Raw genomic sequence first — 21,105 nt, forward strand, 5'->3', positions numbered from 1 at the left:
ACTTAACTTTTACCTTGTAATTAATCACACTTAGCTTTTCACTGTTTTTCTCCAAATTACTGATGTCCCAACAATGGCGATCCAATCTTATAGTTGTTATGATGACCATTTGCTGACTCCTTTTAAAATTCTTAATGCCCAAGTATCCCTTTCCTCCGGTTATACCATCCCAGTTCTCCACCAGTGAAAATGTTAACAATGTCACCATGAGAGCCAGTTGGGGCTGACTACTGCTCCACCTCCCACCAGTGCTGATGAGTGATCGGTTTTCTAGATTGCATTTCAGAATTCTTTAAATTGTGGAAATGTTATATTCAACAATGTATACACGAGGGTATGGGTTCTAGGAATTAATAAGGAATAATCAGTATCTTTCCTGAAATCATTTTTTTCCTGCCAAAATTGTTTGATGGTATAATATTTTTCTTTTCACACTTTAATTTTTCACATTATAAAGAGCACCATCCTTGTAAAAATATTTATGGATTCACCAATTTTACCAAAGTCTTCTCTAAAAGTTTTTTTCCCCTCTTACGTAATAGATTTTTTTTTTAATTAAGTATAGCCCTAACTAGTTTGGGTCAGTGGATAGAGGGTGGGCCTATGGACTGAAAGATCCTGGGTTCAATTCTGGCCAAGGGCACATGCCCGGGTTGCAGGCTTGATCCTAAATTGGATAAATGTGTTTTCATGAAAGAGGCAGCCAATCAATGATTCTCTCTCATCATTGACATTTCTCCCTCTCCCCTCCTCTGAAATCTATAAAAAATATATTTTAAAAAAGTTAAGTATAACTGATATACAGCATTATATTGGTTATATTTGTTTCAGGTGCATATTATAGTGATTCAACATTTTTGTACCTTACATAGTAACCACTCCACGAATTCTAGTAATTATCTGTCACCGTGAAAACTTATCACAATATTTATTCCCCTTCACTTCTTTCAACCATCCTCCCCCCAACCCGTTCCTCTCTGGTAACCTTCCCTTTGGTCTCTGTTTCTATGAGTCTGTTTTGTTTTTTGATTACATATATAAATGAAATTATATGATATTTGACTTTGTCTATGCGACTTATTTTACTTATAATATCCTCTAGACCAGTGGTTCTCAACCTTCTGGCCTTTTAAATACAGTTCCTCATGTTGTGACCCAACCATAAAATTATTTTCGTTGCTACTTCATAACTGTAATGTTGCTACTGTTATGAATCGTAATGTAAATATCTGATATGCAGGATGTCTTAGGCAACCCCTGTGAAAGGGTCATTCGATCGCCAAAGGGGTCGAGACCCACAGGTTGAGAACCGCTGCTCTAGATCCATCTCAGGTGTAGAAAATGGCAAGATTTCATTTATGTACACACACACACACACACACACACACACACATATATATATATATATATATATATATATATATATATATATATAGAGAGAGAGAGAGAGAGAGAGAGAGAAGAAGAAGAAGAAGAATATATCACATCTTCTTAATCCATTAATTTATCCTGCTACATTGTGGCTATTGTAAATAAAATGCTGTAATGAACATAGTGGTGCATATATGTTTTCAAATTAGTGTTCTTGTTTTCTTTGGATAAACAACCAGAAGTGGAATTGCTGGGTCATATGGCATATCTATTTTTAATATGGGGGCAGCACCAGTTTGCAGTCCCAACAACAAGTACAAGGATCCCCTTTTCCTCATTCCTCTCCAACACACGTTATTATTTACTTTTTTATAATAGCCATTCTGACTCGGGTGAGTTGGTATCTCATTGTGCTTTTTATTTGTATTTCCCGGATGACTAGTGATGTTGAACATCTTTTCATATGTCCATTGGCCATTTGTATGTCTTCTTTGGATAAATGTGTTTTCATGGCTTCTGCCCATTTTTAGATCGGATTTTTAAAATTTTTTCTGTCGAGTTGTATGAGTTTCTTATATATTTTGGATATTAAACCCTTATCAGATGTGTCATTTGTGAATATATTGTCCAAGTCAGTAGGTTGCCTTTTTGTTTTGCTGAAGGTTTCCTTTCCTCTGCAGGAGCCTTTTTGTTTGCTGCAGTCCATTAGCTCATTCTTTCTTTTGTTTCCCCTGCTTGAGGGGCGGTGTCCAAAAGGATAATACTCAGATTGATGACAGAGCGCTTGCTTCCAATGTTTCTTCTAGGAGTTTCATGATGTACAGTATATTTAAGTATTTTACACACTTTGAGTTTATATTTGTGTATGGTGTAAGAGAGCGTTCCAGTTTGCTTTTCTGATCACTCCCAGTCAAACTCCATAGGTCCGTTTCCCTGGGAAGCAGACCCAAAGGGCTATAAGAATGTGGGAAGCTTATTGTGGGCAGCTGTGAGGACCCACATGCTGAGGGTTGAAGGAGCAGGACTGGCAGAGGGAGCTGCTGAACTCTGAGGCAGGCACCAGACTTGGCCACTCTACAGAGATCTGGCCAGAAGAATAGGCTGTGAGAGCTGTGCAAATGGAGGGAAGGGTGCTGAGCCTTTGTACTCCCAATGCAGCCAGTCCTCTGCCACAGTCTGCCCACTAGGGGGCGGTGCAAACGTGGCATTGAACTCTTGTCCACTGAGGAGTGTCCCAGGGAGCTTCTCAGTTGAGGAATGGCGTTCCCCTAAACCCCACAGGAAATATGGCGCGGCCTCCAGTGCCATTTTAAGGATTATTTATTTATGAGAAATTGTTGTAATACATTATTTTTTAATTTTAAAAACAAAAACTTCTTGTTGTAAACCTGCAGAACTGCATTTCTGTGTCCAAGAGAAGGATATCAGCTGACATGGGGACTGGGTTCAGGGTGGGCTGGGTGGCGTTGGAGTCTCTCCCAAGCTTGTGGCCCCATTTCTTTGACTCACGAGGGAGCTTTTGAGGCAGCTGGTCTCATGAGGCCAGGCCACTGTGGGTTCTCCCTCAGCTCCTGAGAACATGGGGTCACCCAGCCTTGTCTGGGGCGCCATCCAGGTCTGCCCTGCGATCATCTCACTGAGAAGCCTGTCTCTACTCCTCTCAGATTCCCTGTTCCCTTTCATTACTATGTCTCCATGGGTTAGTTAGAGTCTAGCCGGCAGCGGGTGAGCCTTGCATTCAGTGGGTGAGCCTCGCAGGCAGCAAACTGAGAACATGGGGTCACCCGACTTCTGCGCATGGGCCACGAAATTTCAAGCGCACTGTACATGCGTGACCACACGTGGTATTTTGTGGAAGAGCCACACTCAAGGGGCTACAGAGCCGCATGAGGCTCATCAGCTGCAGTTTGCCGGCCACTGGGTTAGATTTGTCCTCATCAATAACGAAAAGGCTCAGCGTCATTAGATGGGAAAAAGGATGTATTTTTCTAGCTTTGAATCTGCACTAATCTGAGCCCTTGTTAACTCTCTGAGCCTCAGTTTCCTCATCAGAATGAGAGTAATACTACCTGCCCCATAGGGTGTGAGGACCAAGTCAGTACATCAGGTGCCACACTATGGGTCACTGAGTACACATTCTGCCCACCACCTCCCTCAAGGAGGACGACTCCGGCAGCCTACTCACGGGGTCACTGAGGATAAAGAACCTCTTTACCTGATTGCTGCCTCAAGCGGGAGCCCATGGGTTCAGAGTGGTCATGGGTGCAGGTAGCCTCAGATGGAGTGGGTCAAGGACTCTGGAAGGGTCTCCTCTAATGGCTTCTCCTGTCCCTTGATTTGCAGGCCCAGCACTATCTACTCAGATCTTCTTGGCTGTGCTCCTCGGCCTCCTAGGCTACAAGGTGCTGCTGATGGTTGGTGTCTCTGCCATCTATGTCCACAGGCAGCGGAGAGCCCGACTGTAAGTTGTGGGACAGGGAGGGCAGGCTAACGTCTGTCCCAGAGGAGCAGGTCAACAGGAGCGGTCAGCCCACAGGGTACACACGGTGAGGGCCCAGGTGGAATTTAGACAAGGTGACACCCCTCTATTAATACTCCCAGGAGACTTGCAGATGCCTTTAAGAGATTCCTACCTCCCAGGAAATGTCTGGCGTCCTGTAGGAGGCTGACTTGGTGGTTTTTGAAAGGTGTTCACAGAGTCCCAGGGCTCCTGCAGAAGAAGTGGGCAGAGGAAACTGAATGAGGCCAGCTGGGTGGGCGGTTCCTTTGGAGACCACATGTAGTTGAATTGATGGACGGGGATCCTTGGGCAGAAGGAACCCACATTCACAGTAATGTTGAGAAGCCCCGGTCAGCTGCTCTGATGGCTATTCCCAGTCTGACGCTCTGTGTGACAGAGGGGAGGGATGGGGAAGGAGGACCAGGACCTGAGAGGAGGACTAGGGGCAGAGTCCAATGCCAGGGCTGCATATCCTCTCATGACCCGCATTCCTGGAGGAAGATAGCCCAGGACATAAGAGACACGCAGGGAGCTTTCCTTGAATGATGAGCAGGTAATTATAGGTGGACACATTTCCCACAGCTCCTTCCTTTCTCCCCTGTTACACGCCACTCTCAGTTTTTCTTCCTCCTTCTTTCCACAAAGGGCCCAGCCCAAGAAAACAAGTTGACTAGAAGCTTCTATGGACTCTGCTCCAAATGCTTCTCCCAACCCAGAACTGCTGCCCACAGGCTCCTGCTCCTTCTCGTGGCCCCTGATGCCCCAGAGCTGGGTCTTCACACAAGCTCCTCTCAGACACACAGACAGAACCCAAATTATCGCAGCTCCGCTATCCCATACACATGCCTGAGATGGGATAGGAGTGGGAGACGGGATGCTAGGAATTGAGGGCAGTGAAGAGACGGTGACCTCATGTGCAATCACACCTTCAGGAGTCACCACTGACCTAGAAGCTGGAGGAAGAGAAAGCAATACTATAACCAAGTTCTGCAATTTGATAGTTTCCTACTCACATTAACTTTGCCATTGGTTAAATAATGGGTGTGCCTTTAAAGCAACTCTTTGTGGTTGCCCTTTAAGGATGTTATGTAGCTAAGGTACAGTGCTTTCAGGTAAGTTGAAAATTCCTGAAATGCTATTTCAACTGGGAGCTGGGGCAGGGGGCAGCCCTGTGTCCTGGCTGTGCCAGTCTGAGGTTGTTCTTGTTGAGCTGAAGGAAGAAGAGGCAAGAGGATCTTCATTCAAATGCCACACACTCTCACTCTTCATGCCTGTCTCGGTAGATTTTCTCAGTAAGGTTTTTTTTTTCACGTATTGTAAAAAAAAGTTCCTCTCAAACACACACACGTACACACACTCAGAATTCCAATTATCATGGTTTAGGATTATTTATAGAGATGGTAAGTAATTTTTGTAATATATACCCAATGAATATATCTTGAATAAATAAAGAAGTTAATTATTATCTTTCTGTTTTCTTGGTATTAAAATGCCCTTTCTCCTGTGGAATGGCATTTACATTCACTGATAGGTGATTCGAACATTATTATTTTTTGTTGTTTTTGTTAATCCTCACCAGAGGATATTTTTTCCATTATTTTTTTAAGAGAGAGTGAAAGGGAAGACGGGAGGCAGAAAGGGAGTAGGGAGAGAGGGAGAAAGAGAGAAAGGGATTGATTAGTTGCCTCAAGCCCTACTCAGGGTCAAGGATTGAACCTGAAACCCAGGTATATGCCTTTGACCAGAAATAGAACCTGAGACCCTTCGGTGCTCTGGCCGACACTCTAACCACTGAGACACACTGGCCAGGGCTGAAAATTATTTTTCTTGATAAATATAGTATATATTTGTTTTTCAAAAAAGTTTTTACCTGGAATGACTAAGTGTAGAATCTCTGGACCAGACGACCCATTAAAACCACACAATCCTATGATACACCAGACACTGAGTGAGATGTACTCAAAGTCCTTTAGACAAATCGCAGTGGAGAAGTTCCCTCTAAGGTCTTATAGGCATAGAAATGTGGGTTCAGACACTGGGAAACACATACCAGCTACGTGAGCTTGAACAACTCATTAACACTCTCTGAGCCAGTTTCCTCCCCTGTAAGATGGGAATCATGCTACCCCAAATAACTGGGGCTTGAGAGGAGAGAGCCGTCTATGAGCGCACACAGGGTCTGGAACAAGACTGTGTGTGATACAGACGCTTTCTTCCTTTGCTCATTGAGGAACTTGCACCCTCTGTGTTTTCCAGCATGGTGAAGTAATCACATCCAAAGCCTTTCCAGAGGCCTGGCTGCCTGAACATGTTCTCAGACTTTTCTGGGGAAAATTACCCGACTTTTAGTCTGGCACCTGCATCCACTAATCTATTGGAAGAAGCAAGATCCACATTTGCTTTTGAGTTGGGCACACGCTTGCTAGCATAGACAGAAACTGGGACAAACCCTAATGTAATGAAAAACAATCCGTAATACTAAACCACACCTAACAGTTGTTGCTGTTGTTGTTTTCAGAAGAGAACAGCAAGACCCCCCCACAGTGCCTATGGACCACTGAGTCAGACTGGTCCCAGAGCCATGAAAAAGTGTAGAAAGCCTACTAATGACTCCACGAACCCGATGGATGGCCGAAATCAACATTTGCCCTTTGCCAGAACCTGTGCGTAGATGGAGGGGGCTCAGAATTTGCTCTTGGCTGGGCACCTACATCTCACCCAATCTGACCCCACCCTCTAGGAATGCCTTATACCTTCTCTCACTTTTCTCATTCCTTAACTTATGCGACTAGTTTCAACACTGTCCTATCAAGACTCCTGATAAGAATGAACACATATGTATACTTTCTCCTTCCCCTTAAATTTGTTCTGAGTCTGTAGTCCAGGGAGTTGGAGGAGAGGGATCTGAGCCCCGTTTCTGTCTCCTGGTTTGGCAGCTGGACGAATATATCTTTTCTCTATGAAACCCTCTTGCCTAAGACTTGGCTTCTCTGTGAGCGTTGGGCATCAAACTCACTGACTGTGTGGGCTACATCATGACCTGAGGAAATAGGTTCTTTTTCTTTAAAGCAAAACCACTTTTGCCCTGACCAGTTTAGCTCAGTGGATAGAGTGTCGGCCTGCGGACTCAAGAGTCCCAGGTTCGATTCCGGTCAAGGGCATGTACCTAGGTTGCGGGCACATCCCCAGTGGGGGGTGTGCAGGAGGCAGCTGATCGATGTTTCTCTCGCATCGATGTTTCTAACTCTCTATCCCTCTCCCTTCCTCTCTGTAAAAAATCAATAAAAAATATTTTTAAAAAACCTCTTTGGTTCAAGATGATGACTTAGGAGGCACGTGACCTCACCTTTGCGCACAAACTTACTGAAACTGCAGCTACTAACGCAACAATTCCCTGAGAAAGAAACCCAGAAACCAGATGAGCAACTCCCAGACCTTGGAAAAACACACCAAAAACACACCTAAATCAAATAAAAGAAGATGAGCCACAACCTCAGGCTGTTACCTGACACAATCTCTCCATAACTCCATACCCCGCACGGTGACATATAATCAGGGGCGACCCACACCTCTCAGCTTCTCCTTGAGGAGTGGGATTCGGACCCAACATTGAGCACCCCAAATTGTAAACTTCCCCATGAGGGATGAGCCTCCAAATAAAGTATGTCTGAGAGCCGACAGGACTTGAGTCCACAAGGTCCAAGGATGACAGCAAAGCAGCCGTTCTCAGTGGCCTGTGAGGACTCCCTGTCACTAACCCCCCAGGTCTCACCACGAGGCAGCAGAGAGAAATGCCCAGCGCCCTGTCTTTCCCTGAAAGAGGCCTATTTGCTTCTCATAAAGGCTACAGCAGAGGGTCAGCTTCTCATGTAACACACGTCAGGGGCCCACCATCCTCTCCAGAGCCAGGGAGCTGAGAGGGCGTCAGGTCCACATGCTCCCTCTGTGGCCCCAGGTGGCTGGTGCCTCCCTGAGAGCAGCTTGTGCACAGGGTGAGAGCCCTGACTTGCGGCTGCTGCTCAGGGGACGCTCCCCTTGAGCGCCTGGCTCTGGCGGCCAGTGGGGCTTGTGTTAGTGGGGCCCACGGGATCGTAGAAAACAAAAAGCCAGTTCTTCCCTGGCTCTTCCCAAGAGCCTTAGCTCCCACCTCCCAGCCTTTCCTGATAGAGGTCTACATTCATACTTAACCGCTGCTGCCTGAGGATCCAGCTTCCCATGTGCCTGCCTCCCCTCCGGACACTGAAATGGCGCCTCAGGTATTCGGAGCAACAGAGAACAAAGAAGGCAGTTTGGATAATCACAAAGTTGGGAGAGACTGCCGAGTGCTAGAACAGGGCTCAGTGACAACGTTTATCTTCTGCAACAGAGCAAGCCACCAAGATGGGAAAAGGTGCCTCTTTTATCTCACGCACAGAAACCAACACAGAGAGTCAAGGACCACGAGGACATGGAGGAACGTGAACCAAACACCACCCCAAAGCATAAAATAAAACTCCCAAAATGCACCTTAATGATTTACCTGGTAGTTTTATAAATGCACATAACGATGCTCACCTGTCCATGAGAACAAGGCTGCACAATGTGAGAATTTCAACAAAGAGATACAAAATATGAAAACCAAAGAACTTATATAGTTACATGCATGGCCCCCAGGCAGTAGGGTAATGAAGACCTGAGGGTGGGTGCTAAGCTCTGGGGGAGGGGAAGTAAAGAAGGGGAAATAGGAGATATCTGTAATACTATGAATAATAGAATTTGTTTTTTAAAAAATATGAGAAAGTACTAAACAGAAATCACAAAGGTGAAGGATACAATCACTGCACTGGGGAATTCAATAGAAGGGTTCAATAGCAGATTAGATAAAGCAGAAAAGAGGGTACAGAAACTTAAAAAAAAGAAAAAGGACATGAAATTAATTCAATTAGAAGTTTGGTGCAGCCACCATGGAAAACAGTATAGAGGGGCTTCAAAAAATTAATAGAACCTTCATATGACCCAGCCCTTCCACCCCCAGGTCTACATCCAAAGAAAATGAAATCACTACCATGAAGAGGAGTCTGCAACCCCATGTTCATCGCCCCATTATTTACAATATACAAGTCAAGCAAGTAATGTAAGTGCCCATCAGCGGGTGAATGCATAAAGAAAATGTATATATGGAAGAAGGAAATGTTGCCATTTGCACAACATAAATGGGATTTCAGGGCATTATGCAATGTGATGAGTCAGGCAGAGAAAGACAAATACTGTATGATTTCAGTTATTTGTGGAACCTGGGGGCTGGGGGGAAACTAATAGACACAGAGAAAAGTATGGTGGTTGTGAAAGGCTGCACATTCGGTGGGGGAATAGGTCAAGGTGGTCATATAAACAAGCTTCTAGTTATAAGATAAATACATTTTGAGGATATAATATTCAACATGGTGACTACAGTTAGCAATACTAGTTTGTATATTTGAAAGTTGCTAAAAGAGAAAATCCTTAAAGTAGGATTTATTTCGCTCACAGCGTTTGGTATGGACATAAGTTGCATTTCTCTGAGATAATCCCCTGGGTGTATAAATGTGGTCATATAATATATGTGCTTTCCGGAAAGATGTGAAGATATTATGTCTTTTGTTGCAAGGAGGCACATACCAGTTCTGAGGTCCCCCCCACACTGTGCGTTTGGGTGGAGTTTTTCCAATCCCATCAGTAAGTGGTTGGAATAGAAGGTCTTTCAGACGAGGACCTGGTTCCATCCCAACACTGCCCAGGTTCTGGTGAACCCCTTTCCTTCCTCCAATGAGTAGCTCTTGCTGAGGCTGAAGGAGATGAGGCCATAAGCCGGCAACATCCTAGGGTCCTGGGCTGGGAAGTGTGGCACACAGCCCACACCGCACACCCTTCTGTCCTTGGCCCCCAAGGGGGGGCATCACCATGCAGACCTCAGGTGAGCTGAGGGGCCAGTGGAGAGCAGAGGCCCCAGGAAGGGGTGGGGTGAGCACTACTGCCTGGAGGCCTGACCAAGTCCCTCTGAAAACTAAGATAAGTAACTGCTCACCCCGAGGTTGCTTCCCTGACTGATTATTTCACAATCAGGAACTACTTAGAATATAGAGGCAGGAACTATTTAGAATATAGAGGCTGGCTACTGTGTCACAGCCTTGCACCCCTTCCTAGGCGCTTCCTCTTATACCACACAGCTGGGGCCTCACTCCTCTCACAGAGCAGAGAGTCCGGGTCCTCCGGGCACACACTTGGACACAGCAGGCCCCTCAGGCCTCCAGGATGCCCATCCCTGCCTCCTGGCCCTACCCTCCTCCTTGCCTGCTGCTGACTCTACTGCTGGGCCTTCCAGGTGAGCACTCCTTGGGGTAGAATTTTCCCTCCCTGCCCCTGGATTTCTTTTTGCCCCTGAAATTTCAGGGCCTCCAGGAAAACATGGGTGTGTCACCCAGGGCTGCACAGAAGGCCAAGGACAGGGCTTTATGTGAGCTCATGAAGTCAGGGATCTGAGTGGTTTCTCTGTGGGTCCATTGCCAGCACCTGTTACCTGAGGCAACAAAACAGATGAGGCTTTGAGTTTTAGGTGCTAAACAGGAGGTAATTCATAAAATGCCTTTGAACCCAAGATCCTAGCAGGGAAGATAGTCTTTGAACGACTAGTAGGAGACTTTGATATATTTCACCAAAGTCAGGAGGCAGAGTCGTCTGTAAACTAACCAAAATTCGCCTCCCCTGGAAATCATCCCTGTCAGATAGAAATATAGGAGTCTCTACAATATCCAACAGAATTGCAAATAAGGCACCTCACATGTTAATTTGCAATGCGTACTTATAGAATTCTCTAGTCTGCCCTTTAAGCCACTCACATCTGACTCACTCAGATATTAAGCGACCTCCCATCTTTAAAGAAAAAATGCAGGAGTAGGGGGCATCCAGAAAGATCTGCTTGGCCCGGATGGGACAAGAGAGCCCTGCATGACCAGAGGACAAAGGCCTCTGCCAGCCCCTCCTTAACAAGGACAGAGCAAGCGGGATTTCTACAAAAAATTCCTCCTTTTCCCTGTAAATTACTAACATGGGGGCCCCTAAAGCCAACTGCTGCTAGGTCTGTCTCCGGAAAAATACTCCCGGGCCAGGGTGTGAGATCACCACACTCAGTGACTGTGCGCGGAGGCAGAGAGCGTGTGCACCTGTGTGTGTGTCTCGCCACGACCCGCTGTGACAGCGCGGGCTCCCCAGCCCTCCAGGCGCCCCAGCACCAGGGCGCTGCGTGGGTTGCAGGCGATCAGCCAGGCCTCCCGCTGGAGAAAGGACCTAGTAAGCCTCACCAAGGAGAGAAAGAGAGGCTCTTCCCCTCCTGGGCTGGGCAGGGATTGGCGGTGGCAGCAGGCTCCTCCCCTGGGCTGGGCAGCGATTGGCCCTGGCTGTGGGAATTGCTCTCCTCCCTGACAAATCTGAGATGTGAGAGGAGACATGGCCTGTCCTGACTCTTAGATGCAATTCTGGGAAGATGGGAAGCTGACAGTTACAGCAGCAGCTTCCTGACCATGAGACAGGCCTGAGGCAAAACAAACTGAGGCTGAGGCAAGAACGTGTCCTCAGTGACACCTCTGAGCTGGGTGCTGGGTGAGACCATTAATGCCTTGGTTACTTCCCTCAGCTGTTGGCACACTTACCTCTGCTCCAAGCATCCTACCTGACATTAGCCACCAACAGAGCACTTTAGAGCCAGTGAAAGTTATGCCACAAATTATTCATTAACACCGGATGTGCAGCTCAGAGAAAAGAATTACAGAATAGTATGTTCCCATTTTATTAAAAAGTGGATTCATTCTCCAAGGAAAATGTTTTAGAAATCGTTATCTCTGATGTAGTTGTGTCTGAAAGACAACAACTTAAATCTTCCTTATGGCATCTTTTCATTTTCCCTTTGTTTCTACAACAAGCATGTAAGGCCTGCCTCAGAGATATTGAGGGCTCAGTTCCAGATTTCTGTGATAAAACAAGTCATAATCCTTTTGCTGGTGGAGGGTCTTTTTAAAAGAATTACCTTTATTGTTGAAAGTATTACAGATGTCCCCTTTGTGTGTGTGTGTGTGTGTGTGTGTTTCCCCATTGACCTCCTTCACCCCATGCCCACCCATCCCAGGCCCTCACCACTCTATTGCCTGTGTCCATGGTTATGCACAATGCATACAGGTTCCCTGGTGAATCATTCCCCTCCCACACCCCACTCCCGGCCTTCCCTGGTGGAAGGTCTTCTTGCTTTCCATTTGTAAAACCGCCAACACCTCTGAAAATGCAAATAAAGTGAAGCACAATAAAGCAAAGTGAAATAAATGAACTATGCCTGTATCAGCTCAGATTCCGCCACCGTGTTCCATTTCTCTGTCAATTCAGAGTGATTCTGGGGAGGAAGAAAGGTAAACTTGTATTCTACTAAGCTTTCTTGAACTGGGAGTACCCTTTCTAAGTATGAAAAGTTGTGTCTGTGTTTTTCAAGCTGTTTTATGAAATGAAATTTGATAGTAATGGGCATTTATTTTTTAGTGAGAACAAAATATTACAAACAGTTCTCATTTCCCTTTCTTACTTATCATGACTTTGTAGCATTTCCCATCAGAACTTTTTCTGTGAAGCAAAACAGTCCCAACATGAAGGCTGTGCAGGGCTCACAGGAGCAGCAGGTGATCTTAAGTCCTGTAGGGAAGGACAGGACCTGCCTCTAGGGGGTGTGGGATCATCCTGAGATGAAGTATCCTGATGTCTGGATGCATTGGGTTTCCGAGGAGCTACTGCCACAGATGATGCTCATCAGTTTGGCTCTCCTCAAACGCCCATTCTTTTCCTCCTTCTCCATCCAGAAACAAACGTGTTTCTTTATAAACCTGGCCCGTCTCCAGGTTCAATGGGGACATATCACATTCAAGCCATTGCGATTCAAACCCTAGTCCAGCACCTATGGCTTCTATGAAGCTTTCTTTCAGGGCCCAATGCCCATAGAACATATGCAGGCAAGTCCATTCGTCCTTAAAGCTTCTGATTGCTTCCCATTCTTTGTTGGTAAACTTTTCTTTCATACTCAGAAGGCATTCTGAAGTTTAAGCAAGACCTGGTTCAATTCCAACTTGTAACTCAGGTTCAGCAGCAACTACCGCACAGTCACTTTAACAGGAGAAGTTAAAGATGAAACTGGGTAAGGAATAGATGAGTCTTTTGCAAAAACTTGTTTCCTTTTTGCAGTTCCCTGCAAATGCATGTTATTCCAAGGGATATTCTATTTCTCTGCACTAAAATCCTCATCATGAGACCACCAGCATGGCTGCCTTAGATCCCTGGCAGAGACAACTCCTCGGGCTGCTGGTGGTACCTCCAGGAGCCACTCCGCTCAGCTGGGCAGCCAAGTGTTGCAGGAAAAGGCCCAGCGCACCCCCTCCATTGCTGGCACCAAGCAGACCTACTTGATGGGGGAAACTCAAACCCACTCTCTGCCACATCTAATTACCTCTCTGTGCCTCAGTTTCCTCATTTGTTATAGGCTCTCACATACAAGCTCATTGTGAGGGTTACAGGTATGACACGTGCAAAGTGCTGGGCTCAAGGCCTATTCAGGGTGTGCACTCGGTCGATGAAAGCTGTTGTTGATAAATACTGACCGAGCCCACAGGCTCCGAAAAGGTGAATAAATAACTGCTCTGTTCTTCCCTCCAGGAGGGGCAGGTGAGGAGCTGCAGGTGATTCAGCCTCTGAAGTCAGTGTCTGTCCCAGCTGGAGAGACAGCCACTATGAGCTGCACTGTGACCACCATACTCCCCGTGGGGCCCATCCTGTGGTTCAGAGGGACAGGGCCAGGCCGGGAGTTAATCTACAGTCTCAAAGGAGGCCACTTCCCCCGAGTAACAAGTGTTGCAGACGCCACGAGGAGAGACAACTTGGACTTTTCCATCCGCATCAGTAACCTCACCCCAGCAGACACAGGGACCTACTACTGTGTGAAGTTCCGGAGAGGAGGTGATAGTGACATGGAGTTCAAGTCTGGAGCAGGCACTCAGCTCAGCGTGAGTGGTGAGTACAGGGGAATCCTTTGTCCCTCATGTGTGACAAGTCAGTAAGAACGACTTCCATCTTTAAGCAACAACTAAGAGTCAGGTGCGGAGGTGGGTGCTTATAGTCCTGCTCTGATTCATGGTCTGATTTCACCCCGTCTGCAGATCAGGGAAGCTGAGACCTGGAGATGTCATGCTATTTGCTCAGCCACTACAGCTGGTCAATGGAGGGAAAAGTCTGGAACCCCTGCTTGTCTGGCTCCCCAGCCCTGGCCTTTCAATCCTGTCCAGCTCCTTGGTTGCAGAGATGAGGGAACTGAAGGTCGGAGTGACTTGCCCATCACAAGGCCAGACCTCACCCACCTCCGGGGAGTGCTCCCCTCAATGTGGCTGAGGCTCCTCCTTAGTGACACCCACTGGCACCTGCTGTGAGCCAGGCTCTGTGCTGGGTGCTGAGGCAGCTGCAGAACAAAGCAGGCAACGGCTCTTCCCCTCAAAGCCTCATTCTCTTCGCTCCAGTGGGAGAAACTCACTGAGGGCAGGGAGTAGAGAAGGTGCTGCTTTATCTCAGCCTCAGAAACATCACAGGAGAAGGAAATCCTGAGAGACCCAGCCTCACTGTTCACTCTGGCAGCCCCGCTGGGAAGAGATGCCAGAAGTGGGCGATCACTGTAGGTCTGCCTGGAAACCCCCTTTATTCCAGAATCCCAGTCACTGTAACGAAGCCTCCAAGCAGAGTAGGATCGTCTCAGAATGTCCCTCACCCATGGAAGAGGCTCCCCATGTGGGAGACTTAGGGGTCGTCCCATTGAGGCAACACCGTTCCCATTGAGGGTGTTTTACCAGAGGCCCAGGATCCTGAATGCTAAACTGTGAGCAAGTGGGGAACTTTACACCATCCAGCCTGACTCCCCAAGTAGAGCAGCGCCTGAGGTCAAAAGGCGACAGGGCTTTGTCCACGGTCACATGGCCAGAGAGTGAGGAGATTGTTCCAGAACCCCATCTGATTTTAGCAACTTTTTCCTGCTTCAGACACAGACACTCTATCCATCAAAAAGCCTGGTGAATGCAGGCAATGAATTAAAGTTCAGTACAGCACACTGTTTACCAGGGAACCGACACCTCTTATATTCACTGATGCCCAGAGGTTCACATGCCCCTCACACTCAGACTTTGAGGCGCAGGTGAAGAGGAACCTCTCCCTACCTCCAGCCAAATTGCCCCAAATCGACAAACCACATCAGCACCTAGAGCTGCCCCTCCTTCTACAGCTGCCTCCACTCTGGCCTGTGGAGACAGCATCGTTCATTCACTGTCTTCTGTTGATGGATGTGAGTTGTTCCCAGCCTTGTGCTATTCACACAGTGACACAGGGGATAACCTTCTCCATGGGTCACCCTACTCAGAGGGAGGCCCCCAATGGAAGTGGCTTTGCTAGGTCACAGGGTGTGTGCATTTTACTTGTGTGGGCCTTGCCACATTCCCCTTCTAGACCTAGTAGCAATGGAGTCTCCCCACAAATCCTAGACACAGGCAGGGAAGGTGGCTTATCCTGATTTACATGTATTGCTAAGATACCAGACTGTGTCCCTTGCCGAGGCCATCACAGGTGTCAGTGGCTCCATCACCACTGAGATCTGCTGCCTCCTGGTAGAGAGCTCGTTCCCCTTCCTGAGCTACTTGCCCAGGTGATGCCCTGGCTGAGAAAGCAGGAGCTGGGAGAGGTCAAGGGTCATGTCTTCATGGTGGCATTTACTCCCACAGCCAGTGCAGGAGGGAGGGGCCACCATTGCCCTTTTGTTAGATGAGGACACTGATGCTCAGAGAGGAACCTCAACTGAGCAGGAAGGGGAACTAAGATTTGAATCCCAAACAACATAACTCACAGACCCTGCTCGCCACAATCCTACGCGGTGCTTGTCAAAGTGTAGACAAAGCTCCAACCCTTTTCTTACAATCATGCATGTTTATGTTGCTCAGAAAAAAAAAATTTTTAAGGTTCCTCAGGTGAGGGAGGTGCAGCTTTACAACTGAGATGAGACAGACCCTCAAATGCCCCATGATATGGCCTGAAACTATTCCTACAGGACATGGCTCTCCTATGGAGGCATCCAGGAGGCCTTCCCTTCTTTGTGGTGTTTTCCTCACTGAGCAGCCGCAGGAGCCGCCTGGCACAGTGGCCTGGACAGAGCAGAGGGGTCGCTGAGCCCCAGCACCGCCGTGGGCAGCATCCCTGTCTCTGCAGACTGAGGGAGAGGAGGGGGCATTTCCTAGAGGGCCCTGCGGCCCAGTGAGCAGGAGGTCATAGTCTAGACTCACTGTCAGGAGCCCATTCTCCCATTTATTGCTGCAGGGCCCCGGCCTGGGCACTGGAGGGCACTCCTCCCTGGAGCAGGTGGCGGTCAGGGTCAGGCTCCTGAAGGTGGGCGCTGGCTCTGCTGATGGACGTGAATACCTGGGAGGCCACAGGAAATGCCTCTGGGGACAGCAGTGGCCGAGGGCACAGTCCCTTCATTCTCTCAGTTTAGTTTTCTCGTCTCTAAAACGGCAATGATCATGGACTCCATTTGGGAGAGTGGGAAGGATTTGAGGTGCTCTGTCTGAATCACCCAGCACAGAGTTACACCCCCAAATCAAGGTGTTATGTCAGTGTCGTGAACCACTTAACTTGGCTGCACCTCAGCTTCTCACCTGCAGAAATTGTGTAGAATAACATAATACTAATAAGATCACTGATTAATCAAATACTGATGATATAATCCAATCTGCCTTTATAGAATGTTTCAGGTGAGCCTGTTGAAAGAACAGACCCTCACTGAGCCATGGCATTGTCATCCCACAGCTGTGTGCTCTGGGCAAGTCTCTGTCTCCCCCAAGTCCTGTCTCCGCACTTGATGAGGATGATAATCATCGCTCCATTCATGGGTCTGTAAGGATTAGAGACCAGCTATGAACAGCCAGTGCACAAAAATGAGACTGACCAGGAACTCTGTCCCTGGGCCCAGACTGTGGGAAATCATCTGGAGGGAAAAAGGTGGACTTTGAACGCAGGCCTGGAATTGCTTGTCGGCCCTGCCCCTCACTCAGAGTTCACCTCTGGGGACATGTGTGTTCTTCTCTGTAAGATGAGGACAATGACAACCCCAGCATTAATAGGATAACACACAGTATATGAGAAGGTATGACAGTGCCACATGCTTGTGGTTAGTGGTGAGAATCACAGTCATGTTCATTGTTCATTATGTTCCTTTTACAGCCAAACCCTCTCGCCCTGTGGTATTGGGCCCCACAGGCAGGTCGCCGCCTGGGCAGACAGTGAGCTTCACCTGCCAGTCCCATGGCTTCTCCCCCAGAAACATCATCCTGAAATGGTTCAAGGATGGGAATGAGCTCCCAGCCTCCCAGACCACCGTGGACCCAGAGGGAGACAGCCCTCCCTACAACGTCTCCAGCACAGCCAGGGTGCTGCTGGCCCCGGGGGATGTTCGCTCCCAGGTCATCTGCCAGGTGGCCCACGACACCCTACAGGGGGACCCTCCTCTTCGTGGGACTGCCAACGTGTCTGAGGCCATCCGAGGTAGAGCCCCTCACACTCAGCCCAAGCCACTCCTGGCCCCTGTCCTCCCAGCCTGCTCCTCCTGCTAATTTGCTCCAGGCCTGGAATTGCCTGGAATCTAATTCCTCACTGTCCTTCTCTTCACCAGGAACATGGATCTGCCTATTGCCCACCCCTGTCTAATTGCAGGTGAAAAATCTACATGCTAAGCCGTGTACTAGATACTTTTATCTACCTTAGCAATAGCAACTCCATTTACTGTGTGCCTACTATACGCCAAGCTTTTATGTGCTTGGTAATTTCATTTATTTTGCTGAAGTTAGTATGTTCTAACTGCATGCCTGGGGCTGTGGTGGTTGATTTCAATCATATGACCCTAATAGCAGGTACAGTCCTTGAGCGCCTCCTGGGTTCAGGTTACAGTGCTCAATGATTTCATTCATATGAAAGAACCCTCCGTGTCTGAGCCCGTCCTCTGCGCGGTGGGGAGCTAAGTTCTGGAGCCCCCTCTGTGATCTGTCTGTTCCATGAGGTCAGAGCTTCTGCCCTTTGCTATTTCAGTTCCGCCCACCTTGGAGGCCACCCAGCACCCCATGGCAGGGAACCAGGAGAACATCATCACCTGCCTGGTGAAGAACTTCTACCCCCGGCGCCTACAGCTGACCTGGCTGGAGAACGGAAAAAAGTCCCGAACAGAAACGGCCTTGACCCTCATAGAGAACCAGGATGGGACCTTCAGCTGGAGGAGCTGGCTCCTCGTGAATCTGTCTGCCCACAGGGAGGATGCGATGCTCACCTGCCAGGTGGAGCACGATGGGCAGCCGGCACTCACCACAAACCTCACCCTGATGGCCTCTGCTCACCAGGACAAGGACAAAGGTAAAGTCCAGGGAGAGGCCTCCACTCCAACTGATTCAGTTCTATTTAAATTTTTCCTTTAATTTTAATGTTATAAGTACTAATTCATGCTCATTATAGAATAATCTACAAATGTACATTCAATAGAAAATAGAATTTTGAAGTGAGCTCCCTCCCCCAAACCCCACACTGCATAGTCACCACTGGTAAGAGTTTGGTACATACTTTTATGGATCTTTTCACCACAATCTACATTTAAAAAAAAATGAGCAAGTGAGGGAGACCACCCTGGTCACAGTGTCTGCCTCTTGCTTTCTTCACCTGACAGTCACTGCATTCACACGGCCATGTCAGCCCCTGCCTCCTCCTGGCCCTTCCTAACCTCCTCATGTGTCTATTCCATCCTGGACGTTTCCATCTGCATCAGTAAGGTCACCCCAGCCAGTGCCTGGACCTACTGCTCTGTGCAGTTCCACAGGGGAGCCCTGAACACATGGACTTTGAGTCTGAACAGGGCACCCAAGTGACCGTGAGTGGTCACAACACAGGCCCCAGATTTGTAACAATGAACCAGCAATAATGACAAATATCTGCCTGAGGAGTTGATCAGAATATTTCCTTCTTCTTCTGATGTCTGTGGGGTCAATAGCAATAGCCTCTGTTCTATTTCTGATCTTGGAAATGTGTCATTTCTTCTTTTTCTTTATAGGTCTTGATAAAAGTTTTTCAATTGTATTGGTCTTTGTAAAGAACCTGCTTTTTGTTTCAAGGATTTTGTCTATTATTTCTCTGTTTTTGTTTCATTTATTTTTCTCCTCTTATAAATTCCTTCCTTCTGTGTTTTGGGTTGATTCTGCTCCCCTTATCTGTTTTATCGAGGTGGGGAATTTAGATGACTGGTTTTACACTTTTCCTTTTTCAGAGCCATAGGGAGTCACCGCTGTGCCGGGGAGTTAGGAGAGGGTGACCTATGATTTCTGGCCCCTGTGTTCTTCCTGCAGCCTCAGGTCCTGAGCCAGGGTGCCTTCCTCTTCCACCTGTTAGAGTCCTTGTCTGCTTGTACCTGGTGGTATGTCTAGGGGTCAGGTTGTACTGAACAAGGAGAGCAGGGCAGACGAGTCTCCATCTTGTCTGGACCACCTTGGGTTTGGGTTTGAGTCTCCATCTCCGCCTGGACCTCAGACCAGGGCCGTCACCTCCAGGTGCTCTCAGCGTGCCTGACCCAGCACACCTGCTGGTGCTAAGGCTGGCAGTGGTTCTTTGGCTTGTCTAGGTTAGGGGGCTGCAGCAAAGTGAAAGAGGCCTCCATGACCCTGTGCACTGGGATGCCACACCCTACCTTGGCTTCTGAGTCTCTGGTCGCCACAGGCCTGGTCCAATGGGCTTGGTGTAAGGATGCAGGTCATTTTGGTCATTCTTATGATACTTATGTGTTTTACACTATTCCTAGGTTAACTGACCTCTCTCTGTCAGTTTAGCATAGTCCATGTATGTGGACAGAGCTTTGGGTTTGTTGGTTGGTTTTGACAGTGGAAGAATGGTTATGATTCCTCGCATTTTTTGGTTCTCTTTGTCTTTCAGGACCCTAAATTTCCCCCTCCCTTTTTCTTATTTCTTTTTACCACTCAATTGTGAAACAGCATGGGTTTTGTAAGTTTGTTTGTTTTGCTTTCCCCACAACAGATTATGTACTTTAAGTCAGGCCTGTCCCTTTAGTTACATCTGTGCTTTAAAAATCTTCCCATCTCCCTGGATTAGATTCCTATTGCCTCTATACCCACACGTTTTGTGGCTTAACACAAGAAAATGATGTTACCTTACAGTTCTAGAGGTCAGAAGTCTACACTGGGTTGGCAGGGCTGTGTCCCTTCTGGAGTCTCCAGGGGAAGTCTCTCTGAGTATGACTCCTCTGACACCTCATATACATATCACACAGTATTTGTCATTTTGTGACTAACCTATGTCATTTAGCACAATGTCCTCACGTTTGATTCATGTCATAGCCTGTGAACAGAATTCAATATTGGAAAAGATATGAAAGAGTACAATGACTTTGCTCCCATTCACTCTTCCATCCATGCATCCATCCATCTGTCCATTCAAGCAAGCATTCACACTCTCATTCATCATGCATTTACCTATGCAGGCATCTGTTAAGCATCATCTAAATCCTCCTCTGTGATTGTCCTTGGGAAGATGAGGCATCCTCAAGGAGTCCCCAGGCTACCAAAGTGGAATTTCCACAGTAATTGTCTGCTTTCTCTGGGTCGTGTCAGTTCCCACTGCAGTAACAGTGTCTCAGTCTTCGCCGTCCTTGGACTTGGTGGCCATTGCCTGCCATGTGCAGAGATTCTAGCCATCAAGTGTGCATCCACCTGGCTGGAGCACTGCCATGTTTCAGGGAGCTGAGCCATGAGCCTGGAGAGCTTGCAGTTGGTGAATGTGTCACTGCAGGGGTCTGAGCAGCTGCTCGCCTATTTGGTGCGGCAGGAAGCACATCCTCCCATCTGGCCAACCTCATCCTGTCCCCAGCATCCCCCGCCATATACAAGCTCATTGGGGGTGCACGCAAGTCGCCTCCATCCACTCCTGGGAGCAGCTGGGTTACCTCTGCTCCTGGGAGGACAAAGGTATTTAAACTCACAGAGCCCCAGCTGATGTCTCCTTCTGTCCACTTAGGTCCAGGGACGTCTGCCGTTATCTTTGTGACTTTCCTCCTGGGCTTCAAGGTGCTGCTGGTGATGAGTGTCACCGTCACCTACATCCACAGGTGGCGGGACCTGTAG

The 21,105-nt window shown here is 47.8% G+C and overlaps 1 protein-coding gene and 1 pseudogene across 1 annotated transcript; one reads left to right on the forward strand and one right to left on the reverse strand.

Annotated features, from left to right (window-relative positions):
• The first annotated feature begins 10,126 nt into the window (after positions 1–10,126).
• LOC111826193 (signal-regulatory protein beta-1-like) lies at positions 10,127–21,105 on the forward strand. Its single transcript, XM_023754479.1, has 6 exons — positions 10,127–10,211; positions 13,571–13,924; positions 17,162–17,482; positions 18,023–18,340; positions 20,810–20,887; positions 20,999–21,105. Exons 1-6 carry the CDS (start codon positions 10,142–10,144, stop codon positions 21,103–21,105), a joined length of 1,248 nt encoding a protein of 415 aa, XP_023610247.1. The 5' UTR covers positions 10,127–10,141.
• LOC106697299 lies at positions 12,456–13,417 on the reverse strand (annotated as a pseudogene).

Source organism: Myotis lucifugus, unplaced genomic scaffold (genome assembly GCF_000147115.1).
Source record: "Myotis lucifugus unplaced genomic scaffold, Myoluc2.0 scaffold_60, whole genome shotgun sequence".
In the NCBI taxonomy this organism is placed as follows: domain Eukaryota; kingdom Metazoa; phylum Chordata; class Mammalia; order Chiroptera; family Vespertilionidae; genus Myotis; species Myotis lucifugus.

Bases quoted from the DNA above. Each gene is read 5' to 3' on its own strand.
- LOC111826193 (XM_023754479.1), top strand. From the start codon at position 10,142: ATGCCCATCCCTGCCTCCTGGCCCTACCCTCCTCCTTGCCTGCTGCTG. The intron at 17,483-18,022 runs GTAGAGCCCCTC...TTGCTATTTCAG, and splicing joins CGTGTCTGAGGCCATCCGAG to TTCCGCCCACCTTGGAGGCC. The intron at 18,341-20,809 runs GTAAAGTCCAGG...TTGGTGCGGCAG, and splicing joins TCACCAGGACAAGGACAAAG to GAAGCACATCCTCCCATCTG.